This window comes from Protomyctophum bolini (genome assembly GCF_963924005.1).
Source record: "Protomyctophum bolini genome assembly, chromosome: 13".
Lineage (NCBI taxonomy): Eukaryota > Metazoa > Chordata > Actinopteri > Myctophiformes > Myctophidae > Protomyctophum > Protomyctophum bolini.
The window spans coordinates 43,197,717-43,216,507 of NC_137874.1; the positions used below are offsets into that span (position 1 = coordinate 43,197,717).

Genomic DNA, 18,791 nt, shown 5'->3' on the forward strand with positions numbered 1-18,791 from the left:
CTCTCTTAAATCAATGTGTGGTTCATTCATTCATTCAAACGTCCTCTCTTAAATCAATGTGTGGTTCATTCATTCATTCAAACGTCCTCTCTTAAATCAATGTGTGGTTCATTCATTCATTCAAACGTCCTCTCTTAAATCAATGTGTGGTTCATTCATTCATTCAAACGTCCCCTCTTAAATCCGTACGGCTGCATTGTGTCTGTGTGCTGTGCACGGCTCGTGCGTGCGTGCGTGTGTGTGTGCAGTCGACTAAAAATCATGAGATTTTAGTCGACTAAAATCTACAGTTGGTTTAACGTAACAAAATGTATTTTGGCGGGCCTTGATGCCGTCGTAATGACCTGTTTTACGACCTTTTTTTTCACTTTCTGAAATCAGCTGATTTTCAGCATGCAACTAATTGTAAAATGACTTATAGTGGATCTCTTGTCCACTAGTCCCTTCCAAGTGGATCTCTTGTCCACTAGTCCCTTCCTAGTGGATCTCTTGTCCACTAGTCCCTTCCTAGTGGATCTCTTGTCCACTAGTCCCTTCCTAGTGGATCTCTTGTCCACTAGTCCCTTCCTAGTGGATGTCTTGTCCACTAGTCCCTTCCTAACATTTTAGTCTAGTTTTTATTTGTTGACGAAATTGTCAGTATATTTAGTCTCAGTTTTAGTCATCGTAGCTTAGTTTCCATTTAGTGAAAAAAGGTAGTTGACGAACATTTTTCGCCTTAAGTTTTAGTCGATGAAATCAACACTGGTGTGTGTGTGTGTGTGTGTGTGTGTGCGTGTGTGTGTGTGTGTGTGTGCGTGACTGTGTGTGTGCGTGACTGTGTGTCTGTGTGTCTGTGTGTGCGTGTGCTTGCGTGCGTGTGTGTCTGTGTGCGTGACTGTGTGTGTGTGTGCGTGTGCTTGCGTGCGTGCGTGTGTGCGTGACTGTGTGTGCGCGTGCGTGTGTGTCTGTGCGTCTGTGTGTGCGTGACTGTGTGTGCGTGCCTGTGTGTCTGTGTGTGCGTGACTGTGTGTCTGTGTGTGTGTGTGCGTGACTGTGTGTCTGTGTGTGCGTGACTGTGTGTGTGCGTGTCTGTGTGTCTGTGTGTGCGTGACTGTGTGTCTGTGTGTCTGTGTGTGCGTGACTGTGTGTGTGCGTGTCTGTGTGTCTGTGTGTGCGTGACTGTGTGTCTGTGTGTCTGTGTGTGCGTGACTGTGTGTCTGTGTGTGCGTTACTGTGTGTCTGTGTGTGCGTGACTGTGTGTCTGTGTGTGCGTGACTGTGTGTCTGTGTGTGCGTAACTGTGTGCGTGCGTGCGTGTGCGTCTGTGTGTGCGTGACTGTGTGTGTGCGTGCGTGCGTGTGCGTCTCCAGACAAAGACGTGCTGAGGGAGAAGGAGAAGGTGGAGATGGAGGTGAGCGCTCTTCGCTCTCAGACCGACGACCAGAGGAGACACATCGAGATCCGAGACCAGGCGCTCAACAACGCCCAGGCCAAAGTAGTCAAGCTGGAGGAGGAGGTAGGAACAGCGTCCCTGGTTTTTTACCTACCCACTTTCGCACCGGTGAGGGGTGGGAGGGGCTAGCCCACACCGGGCAGTCAGCACACAGAAGTCTATAAGAGGACGTGACATCATCGTACCTGGAAGTTTTGCAGGAACGCCCACTGAGTGGCAAAAAACTACTTTCTGGCCTTAAGACAACCCCATTCATCCACACAGAAAAGTCCTGTCTGATTGCATTAAACAATGTTAAAAATCCACCATAGAAACGTTATGAGCTACTTTCTGTCAAGAAATGCCCTGCATTTGATTATGTTTCTAAGTGTCAGAGTTTGGAAGTGCTTGTTTTCAATAACACAACATTTTGCGGTACAACCACAGTCTGATACTGTTGTACTGACCGGTACAACCACAGTCTGATACTGTTGTACTGACCGGTACAACCACAGTCTGATACTGTTGTACTGACCGGTACAACCACAGTCTGATACTGTTGTACTGACCGGTACAGCCACAGTCTGATACTGTTGTACTGACCGGTACAACCACAGTCTGATACTGTTGTACTGACCGGTACAACCACAGTCTGATACTGTTGTACTGACCGGTACAACCACAGTCTGATACTGTTGTACTGACCGGTACAACCACAGTCTGATACTGTTGTACTGACCGGTACAACCACAGTCTGATACTGTTGTACTGACCGGTACAACCACAGTCTGATACTGTTGTACTGACCGGTACAACCACAGTCTGATACTGTTGTACTGACCGGTACAACCACAGTCTGATACTGTTGTACTGACCGGTACCACCACAGTCTGATACTGTTGTACTGACCGGTACAACCACAGTCTGATACTGTTGTACTGACCACTACAACCACAGTCTGATACTGTTGTACTGACCGGTACAACCACAGTCTGATACTGTTGTACTGACCGGTACAACCACAGTCTGATACTGTTGTACTGACCGGTACAACCACAGTCTGATACTGTTGTACTGACCGGTACAACCACAGTCTGATACTGTTGTACTGACCACTACAACCACAGTCTGATACTGTTGTACTGACCACTACAACCACAGTCTGATACTGTTGTACTGACCGGTACAGCCACAGTCTGATACTGTTGTACTGACCACTACAACCACAGTCTGATACTGTTGTACTGACCGGTACAACCACAGTCTGATACTGTTGTACTGACCGGTACAACCACAGTCTGATACTGTTGTACTGACCGGTACAACCACAGTCTGATACTGTTGTACTGACCGGTACAACCACAGTCTGATACTGTTGTACTGACCACTACAACCACAGTCTGATACTGTTGTACTGACCACTACAACCACAGTCTGATACTGTTGTACTGACCACTACAACCACAGTCTGATACTGTTGTACTGACCACTACAACCACAGTCTGATACTGTTGTACTGACCGGTACAACCACAGTCTGATACTGTTGTACTGACCAGTAGAACCACAGTCTGATACTGTTGTACTGACCGGTACAACCACAGTCTGATACTGTTGTACTGACCAGTAGAACCACAGTCTGATACTGTTGTACTGACCACTACAACCACAGTCTGATACTGTTGTACTGACCGGTACAACCACAGTCTGATACTGTTGTACTGACCACTACAACCACAGTCTGATACTGTTGTACTGACCAGTAGAACCACAGTCTGATACTGTTGTACTGACCGGTACAACCACAGTCTGATACTGTTGTACTGACCACTACAACCACAGTCTGATACTGTTGTACTGACCACTACAACCACAGTCTGATACTGTTGTACTGACCGGTACAGCCACAGTCTGATACTGTTGTACTGACCACTACAACCACAGTCTGATACTGTTGTACTGACCGGTACAACCACAGTCTGATACTGTTGTACTGACCGGTACAACCACAGTCTGATACTGTTGTACTGACCGGTACAACCACAGTCTGATACTGTTGTACTGACCGGTACAACCACAGTCTGATACTGTTGTACTGACCACTACAACCACAGTCTGATACTGTTGTACTGACCACTACAACCACAGTCTGATACTGTTGTACTGACCACTACAACCACAGTCTGATACTGTTGTACTGACCACTACAACCACAGTCTGATACTGTTGTACTGACCGGTACAACCACAGTCTGATACTGTTGTACTGACCAGTAGAACCACAGTCTGATACTGTTGTACTGACCGGTACAACCACAGTCTGATACTGTTGTACTGACCAGTAGAACCACAGTCTGATACTGTTGTACTGACCACTACAACCACAGTCTGATACTGTTGTACTGACCGGTACAACCACAGTCTGATACTGTTGTACTGACCACTACAACCACAGTCTGATACTGTTGTACTGACCAGTAGAACCACAGTCTGATACTGTTGTACTGACCGGTACAACCACAGTCTGATACTGTTGTACTGACCACTACAACCACAGTCTGATACTGTTGTACTGACCGGTACAACCACAGTCTGATACTGTTGTACTGACCACTACAACCACAGTCTGATACTGTTGTACTGACCGGTACAACCACAGTCTGATACTGTTTTACTGGGAACATAAAATGAGTTTATTTCATTAATTTGTGCCATTCTGCCCCCTGGTGGTGGTAGAGGAGAATTGTTTTTTTTTCCAGAGCTACTTCTATAAAGTAAATAAAAATCGTTAAAGGTCGGCAACTACCTATCTCCACAGGCTCCGCCTCTCAACTCATCTGATTGGACAGATAAGCAGCAGTGCTCTTAGGACGCGGTCCCCTTTTGGCCTTTTAAGCAAGTTATACTTTAGCTGTTGAAAAATAGCAGATCTACAAGCTTCTACAGTTAATTCAAAATGATGCTTACTAATACAAAGAAACGAGACCACATTACACCCGTACTTGCGACTTTAAAATGTTACTTTTCACCTATAAAGCCCTGAACGGACTGGCCCCTATACCTTCATCCTATAGAAATGCTGTCCCCACCTAAATCTAAACCAGGGGGGCAGTCAGACGGATATTTTGTGAAGCCACTAAGGAAATGAAAGTTCATATAATGGCCTGTTGTGGCGCTGTCATTGGACCCAGAAAAACCCATAGCCCCATAGAAGTCCATGTATTTGGGCCCAACTTCACCTAGACTGTATTACCTTAATAAACATGGTCATGAATACATTCTGCTTCCAGTCACTAGTTTAAAGTCTCATTTCTAATGTCATAATATTCTTTTTGGAAAATTATGGTCCCATTTATTAGAAAAATGACCATAAAGTCGCGCATGTTCTGAGGGGCGTGGCTACCGTTACAGTCTATGAACGGGATCCCCCACCCACTCGAGTCAAAATAAAAACCAACGAAGAAGAAGGGGGAAGTCCCGCCTCGTTGTCTGGGCCAGCCAATGGGCCAGCTGGCCTGAGCTGGGCCAAAACGGATCTAGAAAGAAGGCGACTTCCATTGCAAGGACTGACAGGCTTCATTTTATGTTCATGTTAGACCCGCGGAACGCTTTGTCCATATTTTTTACAGTCTATGATCTAAACGCACCCTCAGATCTTCCGATAAGGCCCTACTAGAGATCCCTAGGACGAACCTAGTCACCAGAGGTGGTCGGGCCTTCTCCGCCCGGGCACCCAGACTATGGAATGCTCTACCGGTGCATGTAAGATCAGCACCATCTGTGCCTGTATTTAAGTCACTTTTGAAAACTCACCTTTACACAGAATGTTTTTTTACCCTTTCTATAGGAGATTGTTCATTTTTTAACTGCTGCTATGTTGTCTTCTTTTCTTTATGTTTCTAGTTTTTAAACTGCCCTTGATTATGATTTGCTATATGTAGTTTGTGTTTTTTAACCTTGTACTGTACAGCACTTTGGAACCTTGCTCTGAAAGGTGCTTTATAAATAAAGTTCATTATCATCATTATCATTTCAAGCTTGTAGATATGCTCAAATCTTTGCTTCTGGGGGGGTCCCTGGAACAACATATTTTCAGACAGGGGTCGACGGCCAATTACATATATGTTGGGGGTCCTTGACATGAAATATTGAGAACCACTGACATAGAAACATAGGGTTTTAACCCTGTGAGAACCACTGACATAGAAACATAGGGTTTTAACCCTGTGAGAACCACTGATATAGAAACATGGGGTTTTAACCCTGTGAGAACCACTGACATAGAAACATGAGGTTTTAACCCTGTGAGAACCACTGACATAGAAACATAGGGTTTTAACCCTGTGAGAACCACTGACATAGAAACATGGGGTTTTTCAGAAAACGGTCATGATTTGGAAGACATTTAGTTGAATCCGGTCTCAGGTCTAAATGGGTTGAATTGTTTTCAGCTCAGGGCGCCTCCTGGTGGAGACAACGGGAATGACAACACTACATTCACATGATTCTGTGTCTAAAGTTAATTCCGTCGACTAAAACCATGACGAAAAATACAACTAAATAATTCCGTAATAAAAACGGAAGATGTTGATGACTGAAAGTAAGACTAAATTTATGGACAATCTTTACCGTGTGCGTGTCTGCGTGCGTGTCTGTGTGTGCGTGTCTGCGTGCGTGTCTGTGTGCGTGTCTGTGTGCATGGCTGCGTGCGTGTGTGTGTGCGTGTCTGCGTGCGTGCGTGCGCAGCTGAAGAAGAAGCAGGTGTACGTGGAGAAGGTGGAGCGCATGCAGCAGGCCCTGGCGCAGCTGCAGGCCGCCTGCGAGAAGAGAGAACAGCTAGAGCACCGACTGCGCACCAGACTGGAGAGGGAGCTGGAGAGTCTGCGCAGCCAGCAGGTACACACACACACACACACACACACACACACACACACACACAGTCTGCGCAGCCAGCAGGTACACACACACACTGGAGAGTCTGCGCAGCCAGCAGGTACACACACACACACACACACACACACACACACACACACACAGTCTGCGCAGCCAGCAGGTACACACACACACACACACTGGAGAGTCTGCGCAGCCAGCAGGTACACACACACACACACACACACACACAGTCTGCGCAGCCAACAGGTACACACACACACACACACAGGGGCGGCTGTGGCTCAAGAGGTAGAGCGGCGGCGGTTCGAATCCCGGCTCCTCCTCCTCCTCCTGTCTACATGTGGAAGTGTCCTTGGGCAACAAGACACTGAACCCCAAATTGCTCCCGATGTGCTGGTTGGTGCCTTGCATGGCTTCCGCCGCAATCGGTGTATGAATGTGTGTGTGAATGTGTGAATGTAATGCACAATCTATGTAAAGGTGTATGAATGTGTGTGTGAATGTAATGCACAATCTATGTAAAGGTGTGTGAATGTGTGTGAATGGGTGAATGTAATGCACAATCTGTGTAAAGCGCCTTGGATAAAGGCGCTATATAAATGCACCGTTTACCATTTACAGTTACACACGTGCGTAAGCCCGGACCTCAAAAATTGAGGTCCGGGGCTAAAGGCTAGGCTATAGGCTAAACTCATGGTGTTGTGTGCAGGCGCCCTACACTCTGTCTTTCGTTTTCTTTTATCCCCCTGTTCCCCTCACTGTATATATATTTTTTTCCCTTTTCGCTTCCTATATGATGAATTCCTGTTCTGTTCTTAACTACATAGAAGTGTCTATTTGTTTGTCTCTAAATGTTTTGATGAATTGAACAATGTGGACCCTGTTGTAAACAAGTGTAAGGCTTAATTGGGTCGTCCACTCACAGTTAACAGTCTTTGTATTGAGTTTGTGCTTGAAATGTACTGTAATTCTGCAAACTGTTAATAAAGATTTCAATCAATCAATCAAAACTATAGGCTAGCGCTCCGGTTCGGCGGTCTCTATCCTTTATAGCTCTATGTGGTCTCAGGTCTCTAAGTAAGTGCTAACTGAACTGTGTGTGTGTGTGCGTGTGTGTGTGTGTGTGTGTGTGTGTGTGCGCGTGTGTGTCTGTGCGCGCCCAGCGGGGGGTCAGTCAGCCGGGCGCGGCGGGGGGCGGGGCGTCCACAGAGTACTCGGCCACGGCGCTCATGGAGCATCTCCGGGAGAAGGAGGAGAGGATCCTGGCTCTGGAGGCCGACATGACCAAGTGGGAGCAGAAGTACCTGGAGGAGAGCGTCATGAGGCAGTTCGCCCTGGACGCCGCCGCCTCGGTGGCCACACAGAGGTACTACGGCTGTTATTATTACTAATACTACTACTGCCGCCTCGGTGGCCACACAGAGGTACTACCGCTGTTATTATTACTACTACTAATACTACTACTGCTGCCTCGGTGGCCACACAGAGGTACTACCGCTGTTATTATTACTACTACTACTACTACTGCTGCTGCCGCCTCGGTGGCCACACAGAGGTAATAATTAAGCAATATTACACGAGAGGGTGTGGGTTAACGTGATTATTGCCACGACAGTGATGATGGTCAGGAACGAGACGGAGTCGAGTTCCGCAAGCATCACTGAAGTGGCAATAATCACGTTAACCCACACCCTCTCGTGTAATATTGCAATTCTACCACAGTTACCCTTAAAACTATTAAAATCGCTGAAAGAATATATTTTTTTAATGACAGATGTAGTCACTACGACCACAACCTTCCCAAGAAACTAGCTAGCCTAGCCACCGAGTTTGCTATAGCGCTCTGGGAGAACAGAGCAGCTGAATTATTTGTTTTGATTAGGTGGTGAACGGTGCTGGTTTAACCCACGGCTAGAAGGCTGTTTCAACCAATCAGATTGCTTCCTCGAAACGACCTGTGGTAGAATACTACTACTACACTACTGTAGGCCATAAATTACCCACGCGATGGCAGGCTCTCAGTCAAATGTGGTCCCATTTTGGTCTCCAGGGACACGTCCATGTCGTCGGTGATCAGCCACTCCTCCAGCAGCAGCTACGACACCTCGGTGGAGGCTCGGATCCAGAAGGAGGAGGAGGAGATCCTGATGGCCAACAGGAGGTGCATGGACATGGAGAGCAGGTAGCGCACGCACACACACGCACGCACGCACGCACGCACGCACGCACGCACGCACGCACGCACGCACGCACGCACGCACGCACGCACGCACGCACGCACGCACGCACACGCACACACACACACGCACGCGCACGCACGCATGCACGCACGCACGCACGCACACACACACACACACACACACACACACACACACAAGCACACGCACACACACACACACACACACAGGCTGTCCCCGAACATTTGGGGTTCGAACCTTTGCTCGTTAGGGTTGGCACTCGAGTCTTAAGTAATGGGCTTGAACCATTCGTTTTCTTCTTTTCTTTTAACTCAAAAATATATCTCGGCGAGAATGCGATATGATTCAAGATTCAAGATTCAATCATTTATTTGCCATGTCAACAAGTTGATAGGAAATTGTCTTGGTTCATACTCAACATATACAGACAACCATAGATACACAAACAAGAAGGACAGTACAATACAAAAACCAGCAGCATAGGAAATTACATTCAGTTTTTTAAAGTGCTATATGCATATACTATGAGTTCAGATGTCTACTGGCTACGGGGTAAGTGCTATCCCTGAAGCGACATGTGGAGCTCTGGATACTTCTATATCTCCTGCCTGATGGGAGGAGATTGAAGAGGTGATGTGCAGGATGGGAGTTGTCTGCAATGATTTTATTTGCCTTCCTAATTATTCTGGTGGAATAGAGTGAGGAAAGTATATATGCAGAATAAGAGTACTATGTTCATGTTGTGTTTACATGTTAAGATGTTATTAATAACCAGGGGGGGGGGGGGGCATTTCAGTTGTAAACAAGCTACTATGAAACTTTCCCAAAGTTACGTGCTCCCACCGCTGAGGTTCGGATAGGTTATTTTTCTAAATTAATTAGAAACGAATGGTTCGAAGGTTCGCTCGAAAATTCCTGCCGAAGTTCGAGTCCTAAAAACAGGGCTAGGGTACAGCCTTAACGCACGCACACACACGCACGCACACACACGCACACACACACACACCCACACACACACACACACACACACACACACACACACACACACAACTAGTCGACTAGTAAATCCACTAGTCGTCCTTGCTGGTATACTAGTTGACTAGTTAATAAGTCACTCTGTCTCTCTCATTATCTCCCCCCCCCCCCCCCCCCCCCCTCCCTGTAGGATAAAGAACCTCCATGCTCAGATCATAGAGAAGGACGCCATGATCAAGGTTCTCCACCAGCGCAGCCGGAAGGACCCCAGCAAGGCGGACGGCCTCGGTGGTGGCGGTGGTGGTGAGCGGGGCCTGGGGGGCCTGGGCGGGGCCTCGGCCATGCGGCCCTCTAAGTCCCTCATGTCCATCTCCAACGCCACGGGGGGAGGAGGAGGGGGGAGCCTGTCCCACAGCCTGGGTCTGAGCAGCTCGCCCAACGCCCTGCTCCTCTCCCACCACACCCTGCAGGGCCTGCGGAGCGGCTCGCCCTGCAGCGGGGCGGGGGCCGGCGGCGGCGTGGGGGGCGGGGGCTCCTCCATCCTGCTGTCCTCCCACCACAGCCTGGGGCTCCTGAGCAGCTCGCCCATCACCGAGGAGCGTCGCGACTCGGCTGGAAGGGCAGTCTGGGTGAGTTAACGCTTTCAGCAGGAAGGAAAACGCGCATGCATTTTGCAGATCCGAAATCCACAAAAAACGTGGAGCAGCAGCAGATGATGATACCCCTGATCTGTGTGTGTGTGTGTGTGTGTGTGTGTTCGTTCAACGGTCTCTCTCTCTCTCTCTCTCTCAAAAATAACGAGCGACCCGATACAATAATAATCAGTGTGTTGCGTGCCCTGGCCGTGCTGTAGATAATAAAGTACAAATAAAAACGAGATGATCATCTTCCCAGCGGAGAAGGGGAGCCGCAGCGGGTGGGGAAAAAAGACGGTAAACATAATATGATGAGATGAGATGAGATGAGATATACTTTATTGTCCCACGAGGGGAAATTTGTCTTGGGCAAAAGTGCATTAGTACATCAACGCTTTTTAAAACAGACAGACAATATACACAAAAGACAATACACAGTAGCAGCAACGTACAAGTCACAAGAGTATCACAAGAGAAGTGCAAATTGCAATAAGAGAAGGTATATAATATAAAAAAGTGCTAGAGTATTCACAGTTTATATAGTATCACAATCACAGTAAAGTGCAATAAATAACTGATGAAGGTCAGAAGTCCCTTCCCCACTACGAACTATGAACTATGTGGTGGTTGTTTAGTAGAACAATTGAAGTGGGAAGAAAATAAAGTTTGAAGCGGTTGCTCTTGCAACGACACGCTCTGTAGCGTCCACCAGAGGGTAACAGCTCTGTAGCGTCTACCAGAGGGTAACAGCTCTGTAGCGTCTACCAGAGGGTAACAGCTCTGTAGCGTCTACCAGAGGGTAACAGCTCTGTAGCGTCTACCAGAGGGTAACAGCTCTGTAGCGTCTACCAGAGGGTCACAGCTCTGTAGCGTCTACCAGAGGGTCACAGCTCTGTAGCGTCTACTAGAGGGTAACAGCTCTGTAGCGTCTACCAGAGGGTAACAGCTCTGTAGCGTCTACCAGAGGGTAACAGCTCTGTAGCGTCTACCAGAGGGTAACAGCTCTGTAGCGTCTACCAGAGGGTAACAGCTCTGTAGCGTCTACCAGAGGGTAACAGCTCTGTAGCGTCTACCAGAGGGTAACAGCTCTGTAGCGTCTACCAGAGGGTAACAGCTCATACTCTGAAGATAATATAATGTGAAGGATCAGACAACACTCTATTTGACAGACTCAAAATTTGAGTTTTCTCAAAGATTGTCTGAAGAGATGGAGAATCTTTCCTACCAATTATTACCTTCATGGCTGTTTTTTTTCCATTTTAGCTATTCTAGATTTGAGCTGCCCGCCCCTATCCAACCAGCAGCCTCAAAGCTACTGCGGAATGAAATGATGGGATTTCAAAGTATCGTCTTTCGTCTGTAATGTTCGTATCGTTGAGACAGTCACAATGAATGAACTGCCTGTATTATTTTATGTGTCCAACAGATGGCGTAGTTTCACGTGAATTAACATGTATCATGTCTTATTATCACTTCTCCATATAAACACTCATTCGGAATGACCATTTCCCATGGAAACTCGCATCAAAAAACATTGCTTCCGAAGTATTTTATTCAGAAGTATTTATTCGGAATGATCACCCTTCATATAAACGCGGCCACTGTTGTTCTCCCTCAGGGCTCCTGTTGGGTCCAGAGTTCATATCATGTGTGTTCTCCCTCAGGGCTCCTGTTGGGTCCAGAGTTCATATCATGTCTGGTTCTCCCTCAGGGCTCCTGTTGGGTCCAGAGTTCATATCATGTCTGGTTCTCCCTCAGGGCTCCTGTTGGGTCCAGAGTTCATATCATGTCTGGTTCTCCCTCAGGGCTCCTGTTGGGTCCAGAGTTCATATCATGTGTGTTCTCCCTCAGGGCTCCTGTTGGGTCCAGAGTTCATATCATGTGTGTTCTCCCTCAGGGCTCCTGTTGGGTCCAGAGTTCATATCATGTCTGGTTCTCCCTCAGGGCTCCTGTTGGGTCCAGAGTTCATATCATGTCTGGTTCTCCCTCAGGGCTCCTGTTGGGTCCAGAGTTCATATCATGTGTGTTCTCCCTCAGGGCTCCTGTTGGGTCCAGAGTTCATATCATGTGTGTTCTCCCTCAGGGCTCCTGTTGGGTCCAGAGTTCATATCATGTCTGGTTCTCCCTCAGGGCTCCTGTTGGGTCCAGAGTTCATATCATGTGTGTTCTCCCTCAGGGCTCCTGTTGGGTCCAGAGTTCATATCATGTCTGGTTCTCCCTCAGGGCTCCTGTTGGGTCCAGAGTTCATATCATGTCTGGTTCTCCCTCAGGGCTCCTGTTGGGTCCAGAGTTCATATCATGTCTGGTTCTCCCTCAGGGCTCCTGTTGGGTCCAGAGTTCATATCATGTCTGGTTCTCCCTCAGGGCTCCTGTTGGGTCCAGAGTTCATATCATGTCGGTTCTCCCTCAGGGCTCCTGTTGGGTCCAGAGTTCATATCATGTCTGGTTCTTCCTCAGGGCTCCTGTTGGGTCCAGAGTTCCGAACCGACTCCCTGCGGACGGGCTCCATCTCCTCGTCTCCCTCTCCCGTCCTGCCGTCCACGCCCATGTCGGCCATGATGGCGTCCGCCCTGTTGTCCTCCACGCCCGTCCTCACGACGTCCGCCGGACACTCCAAGACGGGCAGCCGCGACAGCTGCACGCAGACGGACAAGAGCAGCAGCAGCCAGCCGCTGCAGCCGCAGCCGCAGCCGAGCAGCGCTGCGGACTGCAGCAGCAAGCAGAGCAGCATGACGCTGCCCGCTCGCCTCTCCTCTCCCAGCCCCGTCTACGTACCCGACCGCCTCGCAGGTCAGTAGATAAATACTAACCCGACCGCCTCGCAGGTCAGTAGATAAATACTATAACCCTGACCGCCTCGCAGGTCAGTAGATAAATACTAACCCTGACCGCCTCGCAGGTCAGTAGATAAATACTAACCCTGACCGCCTCGCAGGTCAGTAGATAAATACTAACCCTGACCGCCTCGCAGGTCAGTAGATAAATACTAACCCCGACCGCCTCGCAGGTCAGTAGATAAATACTAACCCTGACCGCCTCGCAGGTCAGTAGATAAATACTAACCCTGACCGCCTCGCAGGTCAGTAGATAAATACTAACCCCGACCGCCTCGCAGGTCAGTAGATAAATACTAACCCCGACCGCCTCGCAGGTCAGTAGATAAATACTAACCCCGACCGCCTCGCAGGTCAGTAGATAAATACTATAACCCGACCGCCTCGCAGGTCAGTAGATAAATACTAACCCTGACCGCCTCGCAGGTCAGTAGATAAATACTATAACCCGACCGCCTCGCAGGTCAGTAGATAAATACTAACCCTGACCGCCTCGCAGGTCAGTAGATAAATACTAACCCTGACCGCCTCGCAGGTCAGTAGATAAATACTAACCCTGACCGCCTCGCAGGTCAGTAGATAAATACTATAACCCTGACCGCCTCGCAGGTCAGTAGATAAATACTATAACCCTGACCGCCTCGCAGGTCAGTAGATAAATACTATAACCCTGACCGCCTCGCAGGTCAGTAGATAAATACTATAACCCTGACCGCCTCGCAGGTCAGTAGATAAATACTATAACCCGACCGCCTCGCAGGTCAGTAGATAAATACTAACCCTGACCGCCTCGCAGGTCAGTAGATAAATACTAACCCCGACCGCCTCGCAGGTCAGTAGATAAATACTAACCCCGACCGCCTCGCAGGTCAGTAGATAAATACTAACCCTGACCGCCTCGCAGGTCAGTAGATAAATACTAACCCTGACCGCCTCGCAGGTCAGTAGATAAATACTAACCCCGACCGCCTCGCAGGTCAGTAGATAAATACTAACCCGACCGCCTCGCAGGTCAGTAGATAACTACTATAACCCCGACCGCCTCGCAGGTCAGTAGATAAATACTAACCCTGACCTCCTCTCAGGTCAGTAGATAAATACTAACCCTGACCGCCTCGCAGGTCAGTAGATAAATACTATAACCCTGACCGCCTCGCAGGTCAGTAGATAAATACTATAACCCTGACCGCCTCGCAGGTCAGTAGATAAATACTAACCCTGACCGCCTCGCAGGTCAGTAGATAAATACTATAACCCTGACCGCCTCGCAGGTCAGTAGATAAATACTATAACCCTGACCGCCTCGCAGGTCAGTAGATAAATACTAACCCCGACCGCCTCGCAGGTCAGTAGATAAATACTATAACCCTGACCGCCTCGCAGGTCAGTAGATAAATACTATAACCCTGACCGCCTCGCAGGTCAGTAGATAAATACTATAACCCTGACCGCCTCGCAGGTCAGTAGATAAATACTAACCCTGACCGCCTCGCAGGTCAGTAGATAAATACTATAACCCTGACCGCCTCGCAGGTCAGTAGATAAATACTAACCCTGACCGCCTCGCAGGTCAGTAGATAAATACTATAACCCTGACCGCCTCGCAGGTCAGTAGATAAATACTAACCCTGACCGCCTCGCAGGTCAGTAGATACTAACACTACCTCAAATACTAATTATTAAACATTAAGTTCAGTTCAGTTTTATTCAGTTTGATTTTTTGGTGCAAAACGAATGCTTGACATTTCACGAGCACGCTCTCAGCATACTTATAGGCAACTGGCGGCCCCCGGGGGCCACATACAGTCCCCCACCTTCACTTAATGTGGCCCTCAGGTTAAAGGGCCTTGCAAATGGGGAGCGATAAAACGTGCCTATAGTTCATTTTCAAGCGTATCTACGCGGGGCTGCGGTCCTGTGAGTTTGTTGTGCGCGTGCTGGTTTCGTGCACCCCCCCCCCCCCCCCCCCCCCCCCCGCGCGACTCACCAGACCTGGATTTAGTTTAGCTTTATTTTTTTGTTACGCTTGCGTTGTCGCCTCGCTTTCATTGATTGATTGATTGATTGATTGAAATATTTATTAACAGTTTGTAGAATTACAGTATACATTTCAAGCACAAACTCAATACAGAGACTGTTAACTGTGAGTGGACGACCCCAATTAAGCGTTACACTTGTTTACAAGAGGGTCCACATTGTTCAATTCATCAAAACATTTAGAGACATACAAATAGACACTTCTATGTAGTTAAAGAACAGAACAGGAATTCATCAAGTAGGAAGCAAAAAGGGAAAAGATACATATACAGCTTCACATTTGCAAGGCCCTAAATACTGCTATATTATTGATATCTGCTGTTACAATTCCAAACTGTCTGAATTAGTATTATTTATTAAATTGTTATTGTGGGGGTTTTTTTATGTCCAATTGTTCATAAAGTTAACTTAACTATAATTTGAAAAGGCTGAGTGTGGGGATATATAGTGGCCCTCTCCATCGTCAAAGTTGCCCCACCCCCTGCTGTTGACCACAGATTGTGTTGACTGAAATGTTGTGCTGTTAACTAGTGATGTTTACCTAGTTCGTGTGTGTTCGTGTGTGTGTGTGTGTGTGTGTGTGTGTGTGTGTGCGTGTGCGTGCGTGCGTGTGCGTGTGCGTGTGTTTCTAGACATCCCAGGGTTCCACAGCAGTACTCTGGAGAGGCGGGCTCCCGTTCAGTCCCACCCCCAACAGGCTCCGCCCACCCAACAGGAAGTGGACAATGACATGGTGGAGATCCTCATCTGACCTCTCTGTGACCTTGAGGTCAGGTGAAGGTCATCCTGAAGACCACACACACACAGGTGAAGGATTGTATTTCCCGTTAGCTCCTAGCTAGCCGCTAGCTGTGAGTGGCAGTTTGGAAGCACCAATGACATTTCAAGCCACAGATGTTTATAGCTCCTCCCCAAAACTTCTTCCATGTCAAAACCTACAATCTGCATTCCTGACTGGTCGAAATCTACAATCTGCATTCCTATTGGCCAAAAAATGGTCACAACACGAAAGTTTTGTAGTTTTGTTTTTCAGTTCAAGATTAAAGTTTTCATGACATTATTTTTTTCTTTTCTTTTCTTTTAAGGTTTCATGACCTCAGTATTACACCCAAACACAACAACCTGAACTTTGAGCATTCAGTGGATGTTCTGTGGTCTGGGGGTTTTCTCTGTGTGTTCTGAAGCCTTTTGAGCTGCAATGAACACAGGCAAACAGGCCTCAACAGTGACGTCATCTGCTGGCAAATCATTACGTCATGATATGGGATTTGTGGACTCTGACCTCACAGTCCACAGTTCAATCAGAGCAGAGAAAACCGCCAGACCACAGAAATTCTACTGAATGTTAAAAGTTCATGTTTTTTTTGGGTGTGATTGAGCTCAGAAAACAAAAAAAAATAAAAATGACAAAAACTTATTTTTTTATGTCACGAACCCTTTAAAACAAAACCATGGCAGGCTGCATAAGGCTGAGATGTTCAGATCTTACATTTCAGTTCTATTTTAGTTCTATGTTTCACTTCTTATGTTTTATCTAAAATCTAAAACCCAGACCGGTAGGGAGAGCGCGAGCGAGAGAGAGAAAGAGAGAGAGTGGCGTCACTGGCATAGACTCCCATTGTATGAATCCATCCATCTTCAACCGCTTATCCGTAGTCGGGTCGCGGGGGCAACAGCTCCACCAGAGAGCTCCAGACTTCCATCTCCAGAGCAACATTAGTGACTTCCTCCTGGGGGATCCTGAGACGTTCCAAGGCCAGTGAGTCGATGTGTTTCCTCCAACTGCGCCTTGGTCTGCCCGGGGGTCTCCTCCCAGTGGGACGTGGTCCTTGGTCTGCCCCGGGGGTCTCCTCCCAGTGGGACGTGGTCCTTGGTCTGCCCCGGGGGTCTCCTCCCAGTGGGACGTGCGTCGAGGACCTCCCTATAGGGAGACGCCCGAGAGGCATCCTAACCAGTCTTCTGAATGGAACGCGGAAAATTCTCTTTCTATCTCAATGCGGAAGTTCCACTGTTTGGAACTACATCGAGATCAAAACGCAACACAACTCTCTCTCTCTCTGTCTGCGGGTCTGCTGTTTGACGTTCCTCACTACAGATGAAACACCAGAGGGCGCTACAGCGGGTTCAGCTCATATGTACAGTGTTGCTAACTGGAGGCTTAACTGGTTAGCTTAGCCTCGGACCTTTGGACCAAATCTATGGACTCTACCTTCCTGTTGCATGTTATTGCACTACTTATTTGTTTTTTAATGATTTTGTAGTTTTGACTGTTTGTTTGTTATTTGCTTAGTTTTTTTTCCCCTTCATTTCATCAAATCATTTGACGGTAGATATTTGTATTTATGTTTTAGTCGTTTTATTTGTTTGGATCACGGCAGCGCATTGGGTATTCTGATTGGACATTGCATCTGATTGGCTGAGAGGAGGTACAATTCCCGCCAATCAGGGGGTGAAGTTTAGAAGTGTGTCTCTGGACTAGACCAACAATGCACAGGTATAAAAAAGGCTCAGACACCTCATTGGCCGCTGCAGTTTCATTGCTGGAGCCACGTGATTGGCCGCTGCAGTTCCGTCGGAGCGACGGGTTTGTCACACGGTGAAGCGCGAGTCAAGCGGAAGTGCGGAAGGCACGACGCGTCGGTCCGAGCCTCACTCGTCTGATTGGCTGAGAGGAGGAGGCACGACGCGTCGGTCCGAGCCTCACTCGTCTGATTGGCTGAGAGGAGGAGGCACGACGCGTCGGTCCGAGCCTCACTCGTCTGATTGGCTGAGAGGAGAAAAGCCTGGGAAGGCAGAGACGGTATCGGCCGAAGTGTCGTTCCGGAAAACATCCGTCAAGATGTATTTCCCGGCGGATACGATCCGCGGCGTATAGGTCTTGCCTAGCGCGATTGGCATGAGAAAAACAAACGTTTACAATGTTTACATTGCCTCTGATTGGCCGAACGACAGAGTAATGTAGCAAGAGAGTGGCGACACTATAGCGTTGACTTCCATTGTAACAATGGATAACATTCTATCTCAATGGGATAGTTCCGGCCAATAGGAGCAGTGTTTGGAACTATAGCCCATAGGCACCCCGCTTTGTCTCAATGGGATAGTTCCGGCCAATAGGAGCAGTGTTTGGAACTATAGCCCTGCGAGATCAAAGTGTGTCTACTCTACACTCTGCCGAACGCCACGCTTTCTGCGTGCGTCCCAGAAGCTTTCCCCGCCTCCAGATACCTTTCTATGTCTTGTCCACAATGCACTGCTGCCTTATGACATCACACACCACGGACCACAATGCACTGCTGCCTTTATGACATCATCACGACCACGGACCACGATGCACTGCTGCCTGATGATGTCACCACCATACGCACGGACCACAATGCACTGCTGCGGCGTTATGACATTTTCCCCACGGTGGTTTTCATGCCCGTAGGACCCCACTGGATGGGGTTCAGAGGTCATGTGATGAAGAAGAAGAGTTTTAACGTGTTACTTAATTATCCAAATAGTTACTGAACCGTCTGTCTGTCTGTCTGTCTGTCTGTCTGTCTGTCTGTCTGTCTGTCTGTCTGTCTGTCTGTTGGACCTGTCGGTTGGTTTTGAACGGTGGTGGACTCAAGTACTCATTCACCAGCAGTCCCCTAACTTCATTGGCCGTGTAATAATATTATTAAATATTAACCCATTTTGACCTGAGATCAGATTTAAAAAAAATGTCTTCTACATCCTGACAGTGTTCTGAAACAGCTGTGTTTCTATGTCAGCCGTTGTTACGTCCCCACCAAAGATGTCCAGGTGTTATTTTGTGTAT

At 48.0% G+C, this 18,791-nt stretch overlaps 1 protein-coding gene across 1 annotated transcript in view; it reads left to right on the forward strand.

The window, feature by feature from the left end:
* The window catches only part of amot (angiomotin), a 38,450-nt gene extending 20,444 nt beyond the window's left edge, over positions 1-18,006 (forward strand). The window contains 8 exon segments of the mRNA XM_080780213.1: positions 1,352-1,497; positions 6,158-6,307; positions 7,471-7,673; positions 8,358-8,489; positions 9,671-10,089; positions 10,092-10,109; positions 12,573-12,905; positions 15,619-18,006. Of these exon segments, the coding sequence (XP_080636339.1) occupies positions 1,352-1,497; positions 6,158-6,307; positions 7,471-7,673; positions 8,358-8,489; positions 9,671-10,089; positions 10,092-10,109; positions 12,573-12,905; positions 15,619-15,737 (1,520 nt within the window). The 3' untranslated portion in view covers positions 15,738-18,006.
* The last annotated feature ends 785 nt before the right edge of the window (positions 18,007-18,791 follow it).